Below are 24,565 nucleotides of genomic sequence, written 5' to 3' on the forward strand. Positions count from 1 at the left end.
ATACAATAAATGAAACGAATCTAAGAAACTCCAGATTTAAAAAAAAAATAAAATAAAACAACTAAGGACAGTAGGCGAGGCCTCCTTTGGCATCCAAACCAGTGTGTCGAACCGGAACCGAACCGAACCGAAAACCGGAACAGAACCGTTATTTTTAGCCGAACCAGAACTGAACCGAACCGAAATTTTTGCCGCCATCTTGGAACTGAACCGGAACCGAACCGAAAAAAATATAACGGTAACCGGTTCAAAACGGTTCAAGGTAATATCTTTTTCTTCTTTGCTAGTATCACAAAATGAACATATGGGAATAAACAATTGGCGGCTGTATTTCTATCTGTTGATCGAATCGTCATATACATAATTGCAACGTATGATGAATTGTGGGTTTTCATGGCACCTTTGTTGGCATTATGTTTTACCATGTGTCAAGTTGTCACGTGACGTCATGGTGTCAATACATGTTGTCAAGTAATGTCACGTGGCCTCGTGACGTCACGTAACTCACTGCGTTAAATCGAATTAATTTGAGGAAGTCACTAGATGTATTAACCTTGTTGACAGCAGGACGTAACATGACATCACGATTTCGCACCGAGAGTCACGTGACACCGTGACGTAGGCGACTTTCATAACCCCTAGTCGAGTGCTCGGGTTCATGACAATCAGCAGGGCCAAACATTCAGGTAACGGCTCATGTCAATTAGATATGATAATCAATAGCCCAACACTAACAATATCTGAAGCTCAGCCCAAGCTTTTGCTTTGCAAACCCTTGCAGCCTAGGGCATGACTGTGATGAACACTGGCGGTATATAATTAGGGTCAGATCACGTGGCCGCTTGTTCAAATTGCGAGTTGAGGATATATCGACAGCTGTCTCTGTCCTTTATTTTTTCTGCATCTGGTATTAGGGGAAAACTAATGGATGTTTCCGCAACCTATCAACGTCACGGGTTATTTCTTAACACTGTTTATTGAAAGTACAAAAAAAATGTTGCAAGACCAATTTTACATTATTGAGGCATTGAAACATTTTTTCGTTGTTGCTGAAGTATATCCGAAAGATGTCCCTGAGAGTAGAAGTTTTGAAATGACTAAATGCGACCTATTAATATGACGTTACATAGAACTACACGTGTGCACGGAAGGAGTACCTAAAAAAAGAAGATATTTTAGTGACGTGAGAGCAAGAGCCGAACGTTGGCAGTCGCTGTAAGTCACACACGAGCGTCGTTCTCAAGTTATTGCCCAAGCTTCGACCCCTCCGTATTTTGTTTAAATGAGCTATAGCATATTTCTATACATTACTAAATACTACTCAGGATCAGTCCCTAACGTTAATAACTGATTGAACTTGGCCTTGCTCTTTTTTTCTAGGCAATGGTAGTCGCCGAAAAAATTAGAGAAATATGAGCATCGTTCATCCCCTCAACTCGGAGCCAGAAGCGGCCACGTGGCCTGGTGCCTATCTTATGCCGCCAACGTTAATCATACCCCCGCGCTGGAGTTTTAAATGAAGAAAACGCGTGCTGGAGCTCCAGGCATTGTTAGAGTTCGACTATTCTCATCACCACAGTGGTTGGACACGAGCCACTACCCAAGTGTAAGCCGAGGCATTGATTGTTACGAGCCGATGTACGGTGCTCACACAGTTCTCCTGCCCAATCCATGAGTCGCGCTGGACTGTCACAAGCGGGTGGTTTTGATCCCACAATTATGACATCAATCTTTGAGAAGGCAAGACTAAAAGAAATAGTCTCGTTCAATCCTCGCAATTTCACCGCGACAAAGAAGCTTCTGAATCAGTGGCGCCCGGTGCGAGTACACTTGGACCAGGGGACCAGTATGCCTCGGAAAAGTCATGCACATTCCAACCCGATATCGTTTCATGACGCCTTTAAACTTCACGGGGTGCAAAATAAAAGCAATGAAAGGTTGCGGTTAACAAGTGTCAAATGAAATTGTCGAATTAACAGACACAAACGAAGTAGGCAATTCCTCAGGAATACTTTCAGCCTTTCCACTCTGGTGAAGAAGGAAGGCCAGAAATGCTGTCCTATGGTGGGAATGAAGTAATGGCCGGCCGCAAGTCGGCAAGCCAGACTGGAAAGGCTGGAGGGGTTGCCGCCATTCATGAGCGACGGTGGCAACCAAACAGCTGGCAAGCCGGCTGTCTGGTCGCCGTCGCCATTTATAGATGGCGGTAACGCATGACTAGCCCTTAACAGCACCGCTGTATAAAGAAGTGCGTCTGTGTGTGGGGCCGGGGGGGGGGGAGTTTTAGAAACATACTGTGTTGTAAAGGTTCCTCTTTCCTGCATATTTGGCGTAGACCAAAAAGTGTGACCTCGGAAACTACTTTGATTGGAAAAATCGCTCTTGCCAAAAAGCACGTTTTTGTCGTGCCAGACGCTGGCGCCGTTCCTCATGACGATGCACTGAAAATAATAATACTAGCCTTTCAAATACTTTGGTTTCACTGAGCTTGCACCTCCTGCAGCGTGCCTTTTGCACCGTTGAATTCAACTTTCTCAGCAAGAAGGAAACAGAATGACCACCAGCCTATAGTGTGATAACGTCACGTGCATACCATGCTAAATAGTTAAGCTCTCTGGTGAAATATGATGTTCGCAACACTAGCCATAGATTTCCTAATAGTAAATTTGTGAAGTATTTATAGCAGTCTCGCGATGAGATATGGCAGCCTAGAGAAATGTCAGAACGCATGACTATTCTAGCATAGTGCTGTAAAGCGAGGGCCCAAAACAAGTGCAGGTAAAACCGAATATAACATTTGCCTCCCGAGGCAGTATTTCGGAAGTTTCGAGCTCATGCAAGCTGATGAAATGTAATATACTAAGATTTCGAGAATCTTCGTCTGTCCTTCGCGCTATTTATGTAAAATCATGAATATCATTGCGTGCATCTTTACGCATCTCTTTTTGCAGTAAGGCGTTCTGGAAGGGATTATTTGGAAAACATAACATTAATTATCTCTCTCTTTTTGAACATTTCGTGTATTTGACTTCCAATTCATCATGTGAGCATAGAGTCCTTTTTAGCGTACCCTGCAACCCGATGTTTCACACTGCCAATCAGCAAACAGAAAAACACTTTTACGTAGACTCCACAGCTCGCGTAGTTTCGAGTATCGTCCTTCCGCGTCGGTCTCAAGCGGTTATGTGAACTTGATAAAGTAAATTTTTTTATTAATATAAAATATAATTAATTACTAATTGAATATTTGACAACATAAATAGAGGGCCGAACACTCTAAAGAAATGCCCCCCAAATTATTTGAAAGCGGTTCTGCCAATCTTTTCCGGCGTTTTTATCCTTGACAGGCAAGTTGTAACTGATATGGGACGGCCTTACATACATTTCTGATTTTTAAGCTAAGTTAAATAACTATGTGCTCCTCGCACATATAACTTCTGAAACATATAGAAGTCTGCTATTGCCTTTTTTATCTGGTGAACATTAGTTTTTTGTGTCTGTGGGCTGGACGAAAAGAAAGTAAACAGGGCGTGCGGTGGAACTATGATGATTTCGCACGCAAACCGTCAGAAAGTGTCCAATTAAGTAGCTGCCTTGTCGAGTAGAACGTGAAATACTACTTCGTCTTACTAAACAAAAAGAATTTTGAAGGACGCTTAAGCTTCACCTTTAAAAGTGGAACGCGATTGCGTCAAGGGGCCTCGTTTGCATCGCATTCTTATTTGCCGCGCAAGCGTGCCTGGCGTGGCCTAGTGAAAAGCGTCTGACTCGCAACTAAAGGGTTGTGGGTTCGAATCCTGCCTAAAATATATTTTTTTTTCTTTAAGGCAAAGGAATTACTTTCAAAAGTGAAATCATTCGAAACATATGGTGACCTTTATTTCGCATTACATATCATATTTTAATTACCCTCGTTCCACGCGTGATGTCACTTTTCACGTAAGCATTGTGGGTTGTTTGAAATTCTTGCGCTAGGGTATATAGCTCTGACGTCATGAACCTATCGACCAATCAGGATCTTCCAGTCACGCCACCGACATCGGTTTTTCTGCTACATGAGCTCGTTAACGCTATTGTGTTAAAATCATCAATTAGCAAGGTTGATGCTCACTTGCAAATTAAATTGTCCGGCATCTTGTCAACAACTAACCTCAACAGCCAGGCTACGCCAGCTTATACTGTATAAGAAAATGTTCACTTGGGAAAGCGCTATTTTGGGCCAGATTCGATCTGAGTTCGAACGTGCGTATATATTAGAGTGAACAATTGTAATTACTCCTTGCTCCATGATTAGTCGCATTCGTGCGGTGCTGAGTGTAAACAATGTTTGGTTAGAACAACAGGCATTTGGATTGCCGCTCGGTGTTTCTATAAAAGATAGACTGAAAGGAGTTCTCCTAAAACTTTGTTACATTTCGAAAATTTCATTGCTTTTAGCTCAGTTGGGTCGTCATCATATATATATATATATATATATATATATATATATATATATATATATATATATATATATATATATATGTATATATATATATATATATGTATATATATATATATATATGTATATATATATATATATATATATGTATATATATATATATATGTATGGTGGCGGGAGGCCGAAGGCGTGGGTATAAAACTGAGAAGAAAAAAACCCTTAGTGAAAAACAGCAACAACGGACGATTTAATCTTCGACGTTTCGGCCGGAGTCCGGCCTTCGTCAGGAAGAACCTTCCTGACGAAGGCCGGACTCCGGCCGAAACGTCGAAGATTAAATCGTCCGTTGTTGCTGTTTTTCACTAAGGCTTTTTTTCTTCTCAGTTTTATATATATATATATATATATATATATATATATATATATATATATATATATATATATATATATATATATATATAAATATATATATTGTGAAGTGTTTTTCGTAAACCTTATTTCATGATATACGGCCACGAGGTGCATGTTTATTTCATATTTTTATGTGATGTAATTAATTCCTTAATTCAATGACACGATTTCACTTTTAATACTGACACACAAAGTTGTACCAATCACGGGTATTTTAGACGACCTACCACACTTCGCGACATTTTATACCGTGTAAATAGATCAGCTTGAACTTTAGAATTTTACTTTAACACGAAGAAAAGACAAGAAAATACAGTTTACTTCTAAATTAGAAGCTGATCTATTTTGCACGTATGTACCAACAAGCCCAACACTTTACTATTGCACTTAAACATTTTGATTCAGGCAAAATATATTTCACTCGTAAACAAATAGATATTGAGTCGTATGAACACAACGTTATGTATGTTAATGTAGATTTTCTTCTACTCTTGCGTCAAAATACAATAACTGAATTTAATATTTTTGGTACCTAAGAACAAAAGTAAATTGCACGGACGACCGAAGAAACTATATAGTTAATCGTTTCACAACGGAAATAGTGTATGTTGCCAAAAGAACGCGGAAAATATGTTGTCAATTTAGCGGTTCAAACCGGTTTGAACCGGTTCGAACCGTTCTGAATCGTTATTTTTGGCTCCCCAGAAATGAACCGGAACCTAACCGAAAGCCGTAAACCCGAACCGGAACCGAACCAAAAAAAATTTCGGTTCGACACCCTGATCCACACATCTAGTCTACTTAAAACGTTCCGTGCTTGACTTCCACGGACGTAGCCTATTTAAAACTAAACGGTATTTAAAGGTTGCTGAACCGCAAAACGATAGCTAAGCTAAATTCCAAAGCGTGTAACGCTTTCTCGTGGATTGCGTGGCATCCAAGTAACACTTAAATATTTGTTTCTAAGATGAGCCAAATTGAGGCGCGTGTTTCGTGCCCAAACAATTTGTCTGACAATAATGTTAATTCTGTTAATCCCTTATATTTTATATTGCGTTAAATGCGACAGGAATGATTCGGTTAATTCATAAAAACAATTATAGATATGGTGATAGTGCAGACCATTGTCCGGTAAGGTATTATAGTGCAACGAAGTTATAGGGCCTTTTTCATCATTACGGCATTACACAGTTATATCTTCATGTACATGATTCAGCACTACTGCCACTGTGGAAGAGGGCAGTAGATGAAAGCTCTAGTTGAAGATATCACATCTTCACAAACATTGTGAAGATGTGTGTGTCACATCTTCACAAACATGTTGATAATCTTTCGTCTAAATTGTCAAAAACAGTGGCGTTGCTAACCAAGTTTAAATCGTTGCTACCTCGTTGTGTTAAGCTCCAACTTTACATTGCTTTGGTATATTCCCAACTTAATTATTGTCATCTAGTTTGGGGAAATACAACAAAAACAAATATAAATAAACTACATATTTTACAAAAGAAAGCTGTGCGTGCTATTGCCAATGTTTCATACTATGATCATACTGAACACTTGTTTTCATTGTTTAATATAAAACCAATTTCAAATATTTACAGGTCCCGACTTCTTGTGGCGTACAAGAAGTCTGCGCAGTTTAAAAATAAAGTTTTTGAGGAGTTATGTAACCTAGTCCTTTTCACTTCCTCATATCAACTCCGCCCTAAAGAAAAATGGTTTGTTTCACCATCACATACATTATATTATAACCACACGCTAAATTACCAATTAACTACTTTGTTAAATGAATTATTTTTAAAAGGTGTTGATATTCATGCAATGACGCTGGCAAAGGTACGAGCATTATTTTAGTGTTGTTTTCTTAGGTACAGCTAAGGCACAAGGATCACTGTACCATTGTATACCACAATGAATGCGTTAATTTTTGTTTTTTCTCTTGTTTTTGTTTGATCTATGGCCTGTACATTTAAAATAGTGTTCTTTCTTTCAATGTAGCTATTGGGTTCGTTTTTGAAATTGCTTAGGGATAGCCTGCTGTAAAGGGGGCCAGGACCTCCGTCAAGCTGCTGCAGCAGCTTTTTGTCTTGGTCCCCCGTTTCAGTGATGAAACAAAATAAAGATTTATTATTATTATTATTATTATTATATAACCATGAAAGCTTCTTTTTATGAAAGAAAAAAATACTAGGAATATCCCTCTGCGGCGCAAAGCTTAACAGCTGTCTTTTCCGACTTATCTGGTACGGAATACAGCATTCTGCTGCAATGACGTAAACGTTACTGAAACGCTTGCTCTTTTCCATTTTGATTACCGAAGAAAAGCTCTGCGCGTACCCTCCTCCCCTTCGCGGGAAGGACACAGGATGTCCTCCTGGCGTTTATTGGCGTGCGCAATTGTCGCTGTCAGAGCAGGGGACATATTTAATACAAGTCGAGCATCTGGCGTGCACATCGTTGGTCGCAACACACCTTTCCGGGCTAAGCCAGCAATCGAACGAAGTCGCGGCTTGTTGAAACATCCGTTCGTACTAGTATCCTTTATTTCGCAATAAGAGCAGACACAGCGGATGCAGGCACTTGCATAAAAAGAGGGGATTTGTGTAGTATCTGTATCGGAGCATTTCAGACACTTCCAAGAAGTTCTTCATTATGTACGGCACGAACCTGATAAGTTTCGTCGCTTTTCTGGCAATCGGTAAGTGTTCTTTTCTGAATATACTGGCACTATGTAGATCGAGGGTGTTGAGGTTACAAGGTCACTAACTATAGTGTGTGTAACAATGCAGTTGAAGGCACGCCTTCAGTGCCAGCTACATGGCTTCCATCAACACCTCTGTGTCTCGTGATCTCCCGCATCAAAAGCCAGACGTACACGTAGAGATGTAGACTCGACTTCATTCTTAGCTTGTGCCCGATTATAGAATAGCTATGTAATACACTTCTGCCGAACGTGCTGTTAATCTCTAGTTTTTATCCGGAATCCTCGCCAAACTCACATGATGTTTTTGCTCCGTCTCGTTCGCGCACAGTAACATTCTGCAAAAAGGAGAACCTTGACGATAAAAACTGAAACGGGGCTATTTTTTTTCTACTAACCTTTCTTTTGTAGCTGCCGACGCAAGCGCCATTACTCCCACAACTGGCGATATGAAAGTTCGACTATGCGTTGCTGGAATCCATGCTTTTAAATTAGATGAAGGGCATAATTACGTATTTGGAAATACCCTATAATATCTAACTGACAGTCTTTCACGCGTTTGGTTATCGATAATGTCGCTGTATCTTGTACTTCGTGCAGTAGAGAAGTATAACGTCACTGATGAACATTTATAAAGGTAAGAATCAGGAAGCAGATAATGAGTTAAACTTCTTTTTTTTTTATTTCAAGTAGAAGTCCGCTAAGTTTTCAGTAAAAAGAGGATAAAAAAGACATATCTATCATTCTCTACATCTATCACTCTGCCACTGAAGACTATGAAATCGTTTGCCTAATATAAATATGCACGTCTGTGGTGTACTGGTGGATAGAAAGGTAAACTTAGTGTGAAATTATATATACAGCGTGTTTTTTTTTTATTTTTACACATATGTTTAAAAAGAAACTGTGAGAGCTACTCTAATGAGGTTTGTTCAGGTGGGTTATATGACCAGGCGGACATTATGTGGGTGTCTAATCTTTGCGATAAGTTGGCTAATTGTTTAAAATTCGTTTATTAGCTTTTTAATTACTGAGAATAGACATATGGTTTCAATTAAAAACTTGTAGAGCATAATCGAAAACCACTAAATGAACTATTTCTGGAAGGATATAACGCCGGGGCAGCATTTTACGGCGCTCCGTAAAAACGCTCCATTTGGACGCGTTTCTAGATTTCGGTTTCTTATCGGAGCGCATCACCGCACCCGCGGTCCTGCTCCCCAGTGGCTGAGACGCGCAACACGCGTGCGCCGTACTTCCCTCCATTCTACAAGAGAGGCCAGGGGTAGCTTCCCGTCGCGACCACCGGGGAGCATAAGAAACCGATAAGAAACCGAAATCTAGAAACGCGTCCAAATAAAGCGTTTTTACAGAACGCCGCAAAAATGCTGACCCGGCGTTATATCCTTCTAAAAATAGTTGATTTAGTGGTTTTCGATGATGCTCAGCAAGTTTCTAATTGACACTACATGTCTGTTTGCACTAATTAAAAAGTTAATCAATGAATTTAGTTAATTAGCCGACTTATCGCAAAGATTAGCCGCCTACATAATGTCCGCATTGGCGTATAACCCACCTGCCCGAACCGCATTAGTGTAGCTTTTACGTTTTTTTGAAACAAATGTGTTAGCATAAAAAAACCTGGATATGAAATCTAACAGTGTTTTCTAATTGAATTCGAACGACTTTATTTAATACGAAAGCCGTAAAAATTGTACGCTATGGTGGTTCCTGAGGGTAAGTTGTGCGGAAAGAGGGACATATTTAGGGCGTCTAATTGTCTAGAGAAGCCTAATAATTATATTAAATTGGTTACCCAGGCAGAACCGAGTTGTGGGCCAAAGTTTGGCTTGCGTCTGGCAGTTTAGGGCATTACAAAGCCCGAAGAAGCCAAAGTAGTGCCAAACCTGACCTCCCTTGCCAACAGTCTGGGTATCTTGGCCCTAATTCGCCAAACAAGTGCCAAATTTAGGCTTCGCTGTCGGGTAGTTTGGCTGTCGTCTGGCATCTTCAGGCCTAAATCGCCAACAAAATGCCAGATTTAGGCTTACTGCCCGGTAGTTCGGCAGATCTTTGGCATTTTTGGGCCAAAATCGCCTAACTGATGCCAAAGTTAGGCTTCACTTTTTGATAGTTCGGCTATCACCTAGCACATTCGGGCCAAAATCGCCACAGATGTGCCAGAGTTAGGCTTACTACCTTGTAGTTCGGCAGCGCTTTGGCATTTTCGGGCCAAAATCGCCAAACTAATGCCAAAGTTAGGCTTCGCTTTTTGACAGTTCGGCTGTCACCTGGCACATTCGGGCCAAAATCGCCACAAATGTGCCAGAGTTAGGCTTACTACCCTGTAGTTCGCTTGAGATCTGGCATCTTTGGGCCCAAGTCGCCAAACGAGCGCCCAAGTTAGGCTTCGCTTCCCGATAGTTTGGCTGTGATCTGGCAGCTGCGGGCCAAAGTTGCCAAACAAGTGCCAGAACTAGGCTTACTGCCTTGGAGTTCGGCTGATGAGGTATTTGATGTACGCGGGTGGTCTTCATCTTAATTAAATAGAAATCAAAATTTATTCGGCTGGCAACTTTATCTTATTTTTGGTGTCTCTTGATTTCTGCAGTCCAAAGGTTGGCTGATTGTTTTGACGCGGCTGGAGCAGGCTTTGCAAACGCAAATTGTGCCAGATGTTGCACTGGCGCGTAGGTACACAAGCCAATATCGGGACGCGCCGTGAGACTGGTTCGACATTATGGCGCGTTCGCACCGGCGATGTGATCTAGTCGCGCCATAACTTTCATCGCAAAAGCGACCATCGCGGGCAAAAAGTGACGGGTTTTGAGCAGTCGCTTGCTGACCCGACTTTTTACGATGCACTCTAGTCGCGGAGAGGCCGAGCCAACCAACGGCGTTCGGAGCGAGAGTTTTTGAGAAGCGACTCGCCAACGAAGGCGTTGGACTCGCTCATCGCGCACGCCAAATTTTTTTTTTTTTTTTTGCGATGCGATTTAGTTAGGTTGCGCGACTGCTTACATCCCTGGTGTGAATCCGCCTTTACAGAAAGTGCTGCCATTGAGCTAACACTGCACAAGACGGATGTACGCACGTTTCCACAAGAGATATCATTATTAGGCGGCGCATTGCAAAAGCGAGCGTGGCTCTGTGCGTGTCTTGCATTGTGATTGAGCCCTGTCAAATCCTAGCGATAACAAAGAGCGTAAGCGACCGGGGCTCCGTGGCGCGGCTCCCGCATCACACTTGGGGAATGAAAATGAAATCCCGGAAATTGTACTATTTTAGCGTGTTGATACTTTTTAAACATTAAAAGTGGAGACACAAAAGCGACCCGGGGGGGGGGGGATAGTAAAAGGTTTAGCACTACGCTTGGCAAAGCCATCCCAAGCACACTTAATCTTGTTATGCAAGAGTTCCACTAGAACGAAAACAAATAAAAACCAAACCGGGTTTGCCTCAAGCACTTGCTGCAAGCACCCGAACTTTCCTATTCGCAAACTCCAGCAAAACAAACGGCACCTAACGAGAAACATCTAAACTGGCCTGAACAGTTCTTTCGCGATTCCTGATCGTCTTTTATGAATTCCGTGACTGCATCTTGTCGGCGGGTGGCGTGATGGCACTGAAGCAAAGCAAGGTTAGGTTGTATTGGATGTGCACAAAAAGGGGACAACCACGACCGGGCTACAAAGAAAACCGTGTTCCTTAATAAGGGCCTAACAAATAAGGTGTTCCTTGCATTCCTTATCGTATTCTGCAGGGCGAACATTTGTCCCGTTGACTATGTTTTATTGTCATAGCGGCGTGTTGCCAAGGTTGCTCGGAACACAACCTACGCAACCGCGTCATTCATCCCTTGCGTGCTTGCTAACGTTCATTAGCGCGGTAGGAGGACAACATGCATTCCTTCCATCGCTTCTCCGAACGAGACTAAGCATCTAGATACTCGCTTGAGCTAAAGCGCCGCTAGAGGTTTTCAAGGTAGGAAATAAAAATTAGGGTAAATCACTTTGAAATTAATACTTGCTCGCTTGAAACAGAGCGTTGTGCGTTGAGCTGGCACATTGGCAGGACACGACCTGTTTTCCGCTGCAATAGATGACGAGAAGTGGTGACCCCTATTAGGCAGGAGATAGAACTATTTGGGGCGCTCTACCGAGCTTGTTATTCCCACAGCCTGGTGTTTACTAACACAGCGTAACAAAGAAATTGAACCTCGCCTAGCACGGTCTGGGCACGACCGCGTCCGTCAGACCAGAGCTTTAGTCGCACGAGGAGCGGCCTTCGGGACGTCATCTTCAATTTCTCTTATCAAAAATTGTAAAGCCCTTCCACTTCACGTAAAAATAAAGGTCCAGCGAAGCAGTTATTGTTACGATGTCCAGGACGATTCCTAGAGGACGACGTCTAGACGACCTCAAGGAAGACGCCTATTAGCCCCGAGAAGTTCGAGTGGCGCCCCCTTATGGCGAACCGAGGTGACGTCACGGCGAGGAGAGAACTTTTCCCCGACTCGCCCCGCTCGTGCTGTGGAGGCTGTGACGACGTTAGCTGTCGGCGCGCTCGTTTCTATTTAATCTTTTTTTTTTTGCGTGTTTTTGGTAGGAAGTGTGAATTTTTATATGTGCCTTTATTGAGGTATGGCTTGTAGCTACAGGCGAAACTTCAACCAACATTTTAAGCATGGTTGACAGGGCAGGCAACGCATGAATCACAGCTGGTATATGAAAATAAAGAAATATGGCCACAATTGCAGGAGCATCACTATAGATTTATATCTCGCACAATAAATGCTACTGATGGTCTGAACGAATTGGCAGGTTATGTATAGTATTTTTTTCCTCTGTTTTCAAACAAGATCGCCGAAGCAAAAAAGCTGCATGCTGCTCGAGCAACATGCTAAATACAGTCTGGGCCATGGGGAGAGGATCACAAGTAAGACAGCCCAAGTGCAGGGAGAAAGTAAAAAAACAAGAAAAATTTATCATATACATTGCTCGCATTTGACCTTTGCTGGATTCGGATAGTATTTGAATGGACTACGCGGGTGGTATCTGTGGACTTGTTTATATCAGCCCTCAAGTAATGTATAACAAACGTAAGCGCTCAAGTAATGTATAACAAACGTAAGCGAAGGCGTCTAGCTCGTTGTTAGTCCCACAAGCCCTAAAATTGACATTTTACTTAAATCAAATTGTCCTGAAGCTAAATAAAATACTAGGAGCTTTTCTCACGCAGACTGTCGCCTTTCACAGGTTCATTTTCTGCTACTAGTGAAGCACCTACCACTGGATAGACGTTCGAATGCTTGCTTTTACTCCTGTTTTTTTTTGTTGTCAGAGAGTCCAGCTGTAGGGAGTTTGGAGGCTGAGCAAGCTTTTGGGCACCTGCAGCAGTGTCTCTTCTAATTGGAAATGACAATTCAGACTAAACGGTGTATTTTCCGAATACCCAGGGCTAAAATAAAGAATGTAAGGAAAAAGTATAAATATTCCAAATTACGGCACTATTGCTGTGCATATTTCGCGCAGTTCAATACATATCATACAGGCAACTGGGGGCAATTCGGACGTTTTTGCTGCTACCATACAAACTAATTTCCAGTAATTGTGCATCTTCTAAGAAAAATGCTGGCATTCGTCTATAAGCTTTATAATTAATTCACGAAGAAGCTACATTTATGTAAAACAACCCTCTTCCACGAGCACTTCAAAGATCATCAGACGCAGGGCCTTTAAAACATCTCCGAACCAGCGCATGCAGAGTGGCAGCGCAGAGTCGTAGTCCCGAGCTAGTTCGCCGACCACCCAAAGGCCCATGATATAAATGCCACTTCAAATGCCTTGAAAGGGGTATGTAATATCGTCCTAAATCATGAACATGCAAGGAACAGAATGCCAGCGTCTGAAACATTTGCGCAACTTCACCAATCCCTCGCAAGATTGCCTTGTGTCGTGTGGACGGACGGGGAGGTTCATCGGCGGATTTGCCTCCACCGATAGCTTTCGGGATTTATAACCCAATTTTAAAGGTAAAAGGGACAAGCAGGCTTATAAAATGTCCGGAAGCACGTCAGTATCGGCCTAACTCAACGTCCTGTACACCGGGTAAACTAAGTCCAGCTCCTCGAAGGTCTTACAGCACACAACGCCGAACCAGGAAACCGGTGTTGGGAAGCGAGCCGATGCGAGATCGCGGAGCGGAGTCCTCCCCCTGACGTCACGGTACACCTCACCCAATCAGGGCGCGGCGACCGCAGCGACGCTTGCGTTCGCTCTCGGGGCTAATAGATGCTAACAAGGAACCAGAGCCTCATTATCTAATAATGCCAACAAAGGCTGAGTCACGCTGGTCACCCCCATCTTTTTATTTGTATTTATTCATACATCCCACGACCAAGGGGGAGTTTTCTGTCAACATCCGCGGACACATTTTTTCCCGGCTTCTAGTGCATAACAGCTTCGCTGTAAAAACAAAGAAGAACATTCGGGGTTGCTGTTCCCACAGTTGAAACGTACTGCTAGAGCCGTGACCGTTCGATCTGCCCTCCAAAAGGTCGCAGGAAAAGCGAATACCTTTGAGATTTTGAGAGACAAGCGGATTCTCGGTGTGTGTAAATAAGCACTGCTGATGCCAAATCTGGTAAAACTTAAAGTTGGATGCCCCTATGCTTTGGGTCACCCAAACAGCTTGTGGCGTAGCACTGCGCACGAACGGAAGACATTTTCTTGCGCAGAGTGGCGCCCTAAGCTGCTTCGAGGACCCAACCCGTCGGGGCTTCCTTTATAACAGCCTATAATACCTTCTTGTTCTGGCTGCCCGTGCTTGATGCTACTAGAATCGTTGTCCAGTCATTCATGTTACATTGTTTTTGGTCTAATATGAATGACCCCCTCTACGTAGAACTGCGGACGCGCGGAAGATCTCTGCTTGCGCAGAGTGGCGCCCCAAGCTGCTTCGAGGAGCCAACGCGTCGGGGCTCCCTTTATCACACCCTTTAATACCTTCCTGTTCTGGCTGCACGTGCTTGATGCTACTAAAATCTTTGCCAAGTCATTCATGTTGCCCTGTTTTGGTCAAATATGAATGATCCCCCCTCATGTAATGCCCCTAACGGACCTTTTTCTTTTTAAATTGAATGAAATGAAATATTTGGAATTTATTCTTTTAAATTTTAATAAATAAATAAATGAAACAAAAAGTTTAAATAAATGAAACAAAAAGAAAAGAAATAGCTTTATTGCGGATCCACCTCTCCAAGGAACCCTCCACGAATGTGAAGCTGAAATCAAACTAGTATCGCATTAGAGTGCAATTTGGTTTCCCGCGTGTTTCAATAGTCAATCGCGCTTTCAGGAACTGTCCTCTGCAATAATGCCGGTGATCAGGGCGATCCTGGGCTAGCAGAGGGCAAGACAGAGTGCCGCTCGCTGGAACTCGACGACCGCCTGGCAATCGTCACTGGAGGCGCGAGCGGGATCGGCAGGAGCGTCTGCATGGTACTGGCTCGAGAGGGCGCCACTGTTGTGGTGGCAGACAGGAACAGGACTGGCTCTAATGAGACCATACAGATGCTGCAAGGTGGGTCAGATCATTAACTGTTATCCTATCGCCTTCCTGTGCAAATCCTTGAACGTCCTCACCAACTAAAAATACTTGTGGTTTGACACGGACTGTGCCTTATCAGCCGAATCAGGCTTTGGCCGAATTACCCATGTACCAAAGATAATGCTGAAAACTTAGGTTGAAGCGCTAAACGTGCTGGTGTCTGCAACAGTAACTGTTTAAATTCAAAACCTCAGACAATTGGTAATTCGCCGTGTGTTTCACTTAGGCTTTATTAGGGTTATTTATTTCGCATCTTTTAGTAGGTAAGACGAGCTCGTGCAGCACGTGTATACCGGCATGCACAGCATTATCTTTGATGCCAGGGTAATTTAGCAAATTGTCTATTCTACGAGAAAACTGCCATAACCAATTGTCACGAAGAACCGTCACGAAGGAGCGTCTTCAAAGACCGTCACGTCAATTTCCCCGTTAAATTGAGCTAGGAAAATAGCAACATCTCACACCACTTGTGTGAGATGTTACTCACACCACTTGTGTAACGGAAAAATGACCATCACGTGACCTCGTCGTCTGACGTCGTCACGTGACCTCAAAACTTCACGCCGATTTAGCAGTTGTTTATAACTGGGAAATTGACGTGACGTGACGTGGCACGTCATGTTACGTCAGGTCACTTGACGTCAATTTTAATGAGGATGTTCTGTGCAGTGGTCGCTTGTGCTCTACACTTCCTGAGCTTCCTGGTCTTTGTCTGCATTATCAAGCTTGTATATTTGTGTTTATATTCAAAAATCGCCATTTACACTTCACAATTCGCCTTAAATCTCTTTACAATTGTTTATTAATAGAATATATGTTGACGATTGTAATGTTTCTGGAAATGAAAGATACTAAAATGAATTAAAAATTAAGAAACAATCCTTTTTTCTGTAGCTCTTATGTTTACCTGGTTGTTTTAGCACCTTCCACTATTGTGGCTACTGCATCACTACAGATCTTAATCTGCCTTTAACGGTATTGGAGGTCGGGAACCGTTTGAGCGGCAGCGCCTTTTCTGTTTGCCTCCCTCCCCGGTGTTATTGGCGAAACTTCAAAAAGAACGAAAGAAATTAAATTAAAAGGAGCAGGGTGATTGACAAAATCCGGTCTTGGATTTTTTCGGCTTAAAGGGGCGATGCAACGAGTTTTGTATTTTGCGGAAATACCGCTTAGAGCGGATCCCTGGCGTTAATGACCTGTGAAATACCCATTCGTTTTTCACCACACGCAATCGAAGTCGCAGAAAAAAATAAAGAAAAACAAGCAGAGTTCACCCCCTCAACTCGCAGCTAGAACAAGCGGCCACGTGATCTGAGGCCGATTATATGCCGCCAGTGTTGATCATAGCCACGCGCTGGGGTTGGCAAGGCACAGGACACGCGCTGCGTTCCAGACATTGTTATGGTTCGGCTGTTGTCGTCATTGCAGCGATTGGACACGGGTCACTACCCGAATGCTTCTGGAGCTATAGATTATCACGAGCCCAAATCGAGTGTCGACGCAATGCTCGGGTTCCATCTACGAGCCGCATTCAAAAATTGTCACTGGGTGGTACTGCTACCGCCCAGCTACGTCATCAGGTTTTGCGAAGGAGAGATTTAATGAAAATGCTCGGTTTTGTCCTCGAAATTACAGTGCAACAAAGGAGTTTCTTGGTCAGTGGCGTTGCGTGCGAGTATCCTTGAGTCCCACTAGTGCCAGCAAGCTCGTGTAAAGTGAAAAACATTCCAATTGAATATCGTTGCACCGCTCCTTTAAACAATTAGATTGATTTAGAAATTAGAAAATTAGAATTTAGAAAAAAAAAGTATTCTTGCTACCCAGAGTAGCGTAACCTCCTGTATAGGGGGAAAGCCTGCGAGCTTTCCGCGCCAGCCCGGTCGCCAAAACAGGGATTACGAGAAAAGAGTCAAAGTACAGGCTAGCTGGTGGAAGTCAACCATTTCGTCGTTTACCCTGAGACTGGGTTTTTTTTGAAGACCGGTCTGTTTTTTCTGTTACTTCTGTTCTTCAAAAAAAAAAAAACAGTCTCAGGGTAAACGACGGAAGGGATTACGAGAATGGCAGAAAAGGTATAAAGACGGTGGCGCCCTCGTGATTCTCTGGGAACTTTCCGAAACTTTCCTCATAAAGTTGTATCTAGTCCGTCATTGGCTATAGGTTGCCCTTCACGGCCATGGCTTCACACGTGCTGTTTTGGAAAGTTTCATAGCCTATAAACAAAATTTTTAAACAGTATATATCTACATAGATTTTTTTTAACTTTTTAAGACAAAAACTTTTTTTTCGCGCCTGGGTTATGCAGCGCAAATCAGGTTTGACGCCAGAACAGTTGTATTGTAGGGTTCGTGCTTTGCTTATGTGCGGGAGTTACTTAAACGAAAAGCAAGTGCTTAAACCAGCTAGTGCAGATTGAGCACGATGGACCCTTTTCAAAAGTCCATTATGCAACATTGATGGTCAGCATTGCTCGAACACGAAGCGTGTGATTGGATCCGACTCCTCGTCGAACGCTGGCGTACTACTCGTGTGCAATAGAAGCTCAGAGGTTGTGATCAAGCAATGGCGGACAGGCAATGGCGCGGACTTTTGAAAAGGGTCTACACCGAACTTTTCCGAGTCTACGGTAAAATAAGAAACTGCAGAAACACGAATTCTTCCGGAAGTTAGTGCTTCCGCTGTTTCTCATTTTACGCCTTTCTTAGGGGTTTCGTACTTATGTAGGTGTTTTTTTTAATATTTTTAGGGTAGTTTCAGTTTTTTGAACGGAAGTGGACGGACGTGCGCTTTTTCAGCTCTTATTATCGAAGTTAGGGTTACTTGAGGAAACAAGCTTGTAAGCGATTATATTAAAAAAATATGAAAAACGTTTACAATCCCCTGTAACGCCGAATAAAAGCGCAGCTCCCGAGGAGGAGGAGGGAAACGTATTGAGGGGAAAAGGTGGAAAGTGCCCCACTACTAACATGGGTGTGGATCGACGTGTGCCTTACCCAAGACGCAGAAAATGCACATCTTTGGTGAGAGCATCGCGTGTAAATTTTGCGGGAATCTAGCGGGACAATTTTTCCCCTAACCTTAGCGGGGAATTTTTTTCACTAGATTTAGCGGTGAAATTATTTCTGCTAAATTTGGCCAGGACATTTTTCCGCTAAATTTAGCGGGGAATTTAGCGTCATCCTCATCGTCATCGTCATCGTCACCGATAACGACATCAGTGACGCCACGTGGGACGTCATCAGTGACAATGATGATGACGATAAGGATGACGTCATCACGATGACGTCATCCTCATGGTCATCGTCATCGCGCGGTAACGCGGACGGAGACGGCGACGCCGCTCAAGCCGAAAACGGGCGCCTAAGAGCTACGCTCTAGAAAGAAAAGAATTTGAGTCTAGGGAGGAACATTGGGACAACGCAACAGCGTCACAGTGCTGTGTCGTTCCAAGTTGTGTCCCTAGTCTCAAGACTTTTTTTTTAGAGCGCAGCTCTCAGGCGCCCGTTTTTGGTTTGAGCGGCGTCGGTGTAACCGTGAGGTCACGTGACCCCCCCTTGAGCTCCCGTGAACCCCCCACGGCGGTCACGTGACCTCACGGGGGCCGCGGGGGATGAAGGCGGAGGAGGGGAGGAGGAGGAGGAGGGAGGAGGGGTATACCCTCCCCTCAGTACCCTTCCACCCTCCTTTTCAAGAGCTCCGCTCTAATTCGGCGTTTCAGGGGATTGTATTTTTAGAGCGCAGCTCTTAGGGGCCCGTTTCCGGCTTGAGCGGCGTCGGCGTCGCCGTCGCCGTCGGCGTAACCGCGCGGTGCATTATGGGTAAATTTTCCCGCTAAATGTAGCGGAAAAATTTCCCCGCTAGGTTTAGCGGAAAACTTTATACGCTAACTCTAGCGTAAGAATTTCCCGGCTAAATCTAGCGGGAAAAATTCCCCGCTAAATGTAGCGGAAAAATTTTTCCGCTAAATCTAGCGGAAAAATTTCTCCGCTAAATCTAGCCGAAACATCTATCGGGAAAAATTCCCCGCTAAATCTAGCGGAAAAATTAACCCGCTATATCTAGCGGAAAAATTTCACCGCTAGATTTAGCGGAAAAAAATTCCCCGCTAAATCTAGCGGAAAATTTTTTCTGGGGGGTCCCGTGACCCCCCCAAGGTCACAAGACCCCCCCCCCCCCCCCGCCCCGAGAACAGGTAACCCTCAGTACCCTTCCCTCCTCCTCCTCAAGAGCTGCGCTCAAATTCGGTGTTACAGGGAGTTGTAAGCGGCTTTCATTTTTTTGCTATACTCATTATGTTAGCTGAGTGAAATAGTAGCGCTTATACGTGAATAAAATTATAAAGTAAATTCGCATCATTTAGGCTGCTAACACAGCGGCCAATATTTGTACTCTTTCTTGAAAAAAAAAATATATATATACTCATTTTCTGTACGTTGCTATACATTTCTTTAAAAAATTCTTAAAGTAATTTATCAGTTTACTGGGAGCATCGAGAGGAAAAGAGCAGCAGGGCGGCACTTCCGAGTGAACTGCCTCTGGCACTTGCTGGCTTTCTTGGGCTTTGCTTTCCCTTGTGTACGCGTGCTCGAATGTCGTGAGACTCCGAAGCATTAGCTTAGGTAGGAAGGAAGGTCGCGTTGGAGGGAGACTAACAACTGAATAATCTCTCCGTGCTGTTCTAATCCACTCGGTGACGACACACGGAGAGAAACCGGCGCTGAGAACGCGAAGCAGTGCGCAAGAAGCAAACGACGCCCTTGTTCGCTTTGATTGGAGCGCCACAATGTGAAGTAACGAAGACAGTTGGACTTTGCTTCTACACAACTCTCCTTCCAATGAGAGCTTTACGCTCCGACGTTCCCGCGCCCTGTTGCCTTCTCCTCTCGCTCAGTTTTTTTCTTTTGTAGTAGCATAGCACATCCTACTTTTAGCGAGTATACAACTTCATTGTCAGGTTGTGGAACATGCGTAGCCGCCGCTGGGGTTATTGCCCCGAGTGAATAGTTTCAGCGGTGCTAGTATTCCAGATGGCAGCCTTTTGATCCCGAGAAAAGAACAGGAAAAAAAAAGTGATCGCGCGTTCGGCTGGACGTGCCGTACAGTATAAATTGCAGTATGCTCAGGAAATATACGTTAAGTATAGCCTGTCAAGGTAAATCAAAATTTTGTACTTTTAATTTATTGCTTCTTCTCATGTGTCCGAATGTCGTACAGTGCAAAACGACTTTCCCTGTGTTGTATGCTAGGCAGCTCCGATCTTTTTTTCTAAGGCCAACTGCTGCGCTTGCGCAGAAGCAAGGAGAATCCAAGAGTGCTGGCAGACTCTTTCATTTCTCCATGTCACTTCTCCTTCACAGGTTCGTACAAGGGCGATCACCGCGCCATCTACGTGGATGTTTCAAACTCGACCGACGTCAGCAATCTCTTCGAAGAGATCGAGTCCTCTTTTCCGGGGAGAAAGATTAGCGTCGTGGTGAACAGTGCCGGCATCCCGGGGGTAAACATGGGGCCAATACAAGATACAAGCGACTCCGAATTCGACAATGTCATCGCCACAAACCTCAGAGTGAGTGCAAGAAAACCGATGAAGTGTATATTACTAACCTTCATCCTTTGTCTGTAGTTCCGACCACTAATGTAATAATAATTGGATTTATTATGAAATAGACTAAAATTTCTACAGAATAAATGACCCAACTTAGACGTTGATAATATTTATATATGGTTGCTAAAGGCTAATGGTCGTCACGGTGTTTCTAGCGCTGTAAAAGAAACCGGGTTAGATCGGCGCCTTAACATAGGCAAATGTAACTTTCACCAAATGTGCATTTGTGCTAAATTTTACCTCGTCAAATCTCAAGGTGTAGTTATTCTTATGTAAAGCACTAAACGAGCAAACTTCCTGAAGTGAACGGTGGACGTGTATACGTGCGACCGATTTAGCGATGAATTCAACTTGTGGTACCACCTCCCGAAAGGTGACGCTAGCAGACGACGGACTTTGCTGTCTACTAGCTGCGCGTATCGGAAGATGGCGCCACAAGTTTCATGAATCGCTAACAGGATCGTCAGGGCACGCGTCCGCCGTTGTCCTTCGCAAATTCGTTGATCTCATTTTTTTTTACGCGCAGATAAGTAAGCCTTGAAATTTCGCAAGGTAGACTCTACCCACTAAAAGCACATTCGATTCATGCTTATACATTCAAAGTAGAATCTGTAACCTTTTCCGGTTTGTTCTACACTTTAGGAAAGACCTGCGCGCCTACTTACACGCAAAACGCTCGAAAAGCAAATCTCTGCGATCTACGAAATCAGATCAGCGAATCATGAGGCGCAACATCTGTTTAGACCTGAGAATTAAGTCTGCACTGTGGCATTGCAAGAAGGGTCATGCTTGCATGGCGTAATGCCGCAGGGCAGACTTAATTTTGAAGTCTAAAGGAATGTCCCGCCTCATCATTCGCTGAGGTAATCTCGTAAATCACAGAGATTGGCTCTTCGAGTGTTTTCCGGGTAAATAGGCGTTGGCGTGCACGGATTTCTTAGAGTGTATAAAGTAAGAAGCGCTTTGGCCACCGCATACAGCGTGGGTTATCGGCAGTGATGGAGGTAACGCGTTAATAGTGACGGCGTTACCGGTAACGAGTTACATTTTGTGTGACGTGGAAACTTAAATGTGATGATTTCAAAACAGTAACGCGTATCGTACGTACGTTACGTATTTCGAGTAACGGGTAACGTAGTGACGTTACTAGTTTGATACTCTTCCTAAAACTTACAAAAATGCATTTAATATTTTAAAGTGCTGTATGCTTCTAGGCGTCTGAATGTTATCTTAGTTGTTTTGTTTTTCTTTGGTTTTTCTTCTAGTATTTAAGTTACCGTAAGAAAATGTATGTAATTGTGTTTAATTTCTGGATAAGCATGAGGTTTCTTAAAATATGGCGCTTCTGCATGCATCTAACCTCAAAATAGTAAAACGAGTTAATTACTAATTAAAAAAAAGTTACGGAAAACTAACGTGCGCTCGTGTTTATTGATAACGATAACGGTAACGCGTTAATTTTATTTTGATGTAACGTACGGCGGTAAGGTGCTCCTTTTATGGGTTAGCAACGAGTAACGTATTCCGTTACTTTCTTCGTTGACGCCTACAACACTGGTTCCCGGCCCTTGAGAGATTGTGACACCGGTTCAACGCCATAGAGTACCGGAGCATCAGGCCTGTCAGCATGCGCCACTAAAAGTACTGAGCGCAAGATAGTTAGTGCGAACAAGAATTCTCAGGTGTTTTTTTTTTTTAATTTTTCTTTTTTCTCGAGGTCGCTTCACATTACCAGCGAAGCGCTGACAGAGCTTCAGGTCAGCGCGATATTACCGCTACATTCTGTGCCGAATCATAGCTAAGCGAGCGCCGAAACACAGGTCATCTCCGAAGCTCATATAGAGAACCCTAAGCATACATAAAAAAATGCATTTTTTAGTAGATACACTATTATTTGCATATAGTTTCACAGAGTATATTGTACTCGAGATGTTTACAGAATATTCCATTGGGATCCCCTGCGCACGTCAGTGCGACCATGTCCCTAGTTAGTGCTTACGACCTATCAGTTGTATCCTTCCTCTGGCAGGGAACCTTCCTGATTGATCGAGCCTCGGTGAGACACATGCTCGACAAAAACGTCACGGACGGCTCCATCGTCAACATCGCGAGCATCATCGCAAAAACTGGCTTTCCTGGGGCCACACCCTACTCCGCATCCAAGGGTGGCGTCGTCTCCCTCACCAAGGCAGTGGCCCTCGAAGTCGCCAGCAAGGGCATCCGGGTCAACGCCATGCTGCCGGGTCCCGTCGACACGCCCATGCTCGAAAAGTTGCCCGCTTCGGTGGTGACCGCCTTCGTCGATGCAACAGCCTTCAAGCGCGAGGCCCAGCCCGAAGAAATATCGGAGACGATTGCATTCATGTGCAGCCCGAAGAGTAGCTTCATGACGGGAGCGGCAATCGATGTCACCGGGGGTATTATAGCGTAATCTATCCAGCTATAAAAAAAAGTACCTTAAAATCAGAACGTTCATAGTTTATATTGCAGGCTTTTTATACGCAGCGCTGGCTTGATAAAGAAATGCGTTATAAGGGTTTTGTGTTTGGGGTATCACGTTTCTTCTTAACGCGACAGAAAGCACGAGTGAAACGCATTAGACAAGGCGCGGAGGAGAGCACGGATCAACGAGTTGAAGTTACCTGGTGGCGGTTTCGTCACTTGATTCCAAGATGGCGGCGCCCATGAGACGGGGGATCAAGATGTCTATATGAGCAAGTCGTAGGAAAGACGAAAATAAACACCCTGAGATGTATGTAGGATTGCATGTTCTTGGAGTTTACTTCTAGTGAAATTTGGCGGCTGTATTTGGGAGTTTTTTATTTGCCAAATATATGGGGTTTATCAGAGTTTAGTTTCGTCCGATTCCCAAGTGTCCGAAAGTGAAAGTTTACTTTACTGTATGGCTTTCCCGATCGCTCTCGTGAGAGCTTCGGGTATGGACCAACAGAGTCGGGAAACCTAACTAAAATACTTTACTCTGCAAGGAACCAGAGCTTGGGCATGGGCAGTCATGCGGAACTCGCAGTGGGGTCTCTTCACCGTCAGGCCGGTCGTTGTTCTATATCTCGCACAGGGCTGCCTCGAGCTCGGGTCCCTCGTCGTCCTTCTCTTCCTTTTTGAAGAATACAGACACTTCAGAGCATGGTGTCTTGGAAGCCTCTGGTGGTCCTACAGGGACGCACCGCCACATTACTCCCCCTCCAGTGGGGAGGCGAACGTTTCAATAGCAGGGTCACACAGTGGCCCGGGGAAATCGTGTGGGTGATGGGAGAGGGCCGGTAGCGGCTTGTGCTTAAGGATCCGGAATGCCAAGGCGCGCTGGCCAGTATATATGGCGTCCAGAGCGTGTTCTCGTATGCGGCTGTTGAGTGGTCGAGGAGCAGGGGTGCGCACGATCGACAGGATGTAGAGGGCGTAAGTGTCTAGTGGGATCGGGGTTGTTGCTGACGGCGTTTTCGGCTGGGGAGTGAGGTTTGGTAGTGTAGTTGACGGAGCACTGTCCAGATGGGCTGGCTTCACGCGGTCCAATGCAACGACTTCCTGCCGTCCGCGGATGTCCAATGTCATTGTTTTGGTCCCTCGGCGCAGCACCTTGTACGGGCCGTCGTAGGGTGGTTGGAGCGGCTTCCGTACGGCGTCATGTCGCAAGAAGACATGGGTACCCGTCGCCAATTCATCACTCACAAAGGTAGACGGGCCACGGCTTAGTCGCGGTGCTGTGGCGCGGAGCTGTTTCATCGTCTCTTGGAGTCTGGTGGCGTAGTCCGCGGTGTCGGGACAGGCGTCAGCTGGTGGC

The 24,565-nt window shown here is 44.2% G+C and overlaps 1 protein-coding gene across 1 annotated transcript; it reads left to right on the forward strand.

The window, feature by feature from the left end:
• The first annotated feature begins 7,501 nt into the window (after positions 1 to 7,501).
• On the forward strand, positions 7,502 to 23,197 carry LOC115331614 ((3R)-3-hydroxyacyl-CoA dehydrogenase). Its single transcript, XM_040500932.2, has 4 exons — positions 7,502 to 7,547; positions 14,910 to 15,134; positions 20,519 to 20,727; positions 22,796 to 23,197. The coding sequence occupies exons 1-4, from the start codon at positions 7,502 to 7,504 to the stop codon at positions 23,195 to 23,197; spliced, it is 882 nt and encodes a 293-aa protein (XP_040356866.1).
• The last annotated feature ends 1,368 nt before the right edge of the window (positions 23,198 to 24,565 follow it).

Source organism: Ixodes scapularis, unplaced genomic scaffold, assembly GCF_016920785.2.
Source record: "Ixodes scapularis isolate PalLabHiFi unplaced genomic scaffold, ASM1692078v2 PGA_scaffold4__175_contigs__length_147842914, whole genome shotgun sequence".
Lineage (NCBI taxonomy): Eukaryota > Metazoa > Arthropoda > Arachnida > Ixodida > Ixodidae > Ixodes > Ixodes scapularis.

What these genes read in the sequence shown, in the direction of transcription:
- LOC115331614 (XM_040500932.2), top strand. Translation starts at nt 7,502, where the DNA reads ATGTACGGCACGAACCTGATAAGTTTCGTCGCTTTTCTGGCAATCG. An exon ending in CGTCGCTTTTCTGGCAATCG is followed by an intron (nt 7,548 to 14,909) that starts GTAAGTGTTCTT and finishes TCGCGCTTTCAG; the next exon opens with GAACTGTCCTCTGCAATAAT. An exon ending in GACCATACAGATGCTGCAAG is followed by an intron (nt 15,135 to 20,518) that starts GTGGGTCAGATC and finishes TCTCCTTCACAG; the next exon opens with GTTCGTACAAGGGCGATCAC.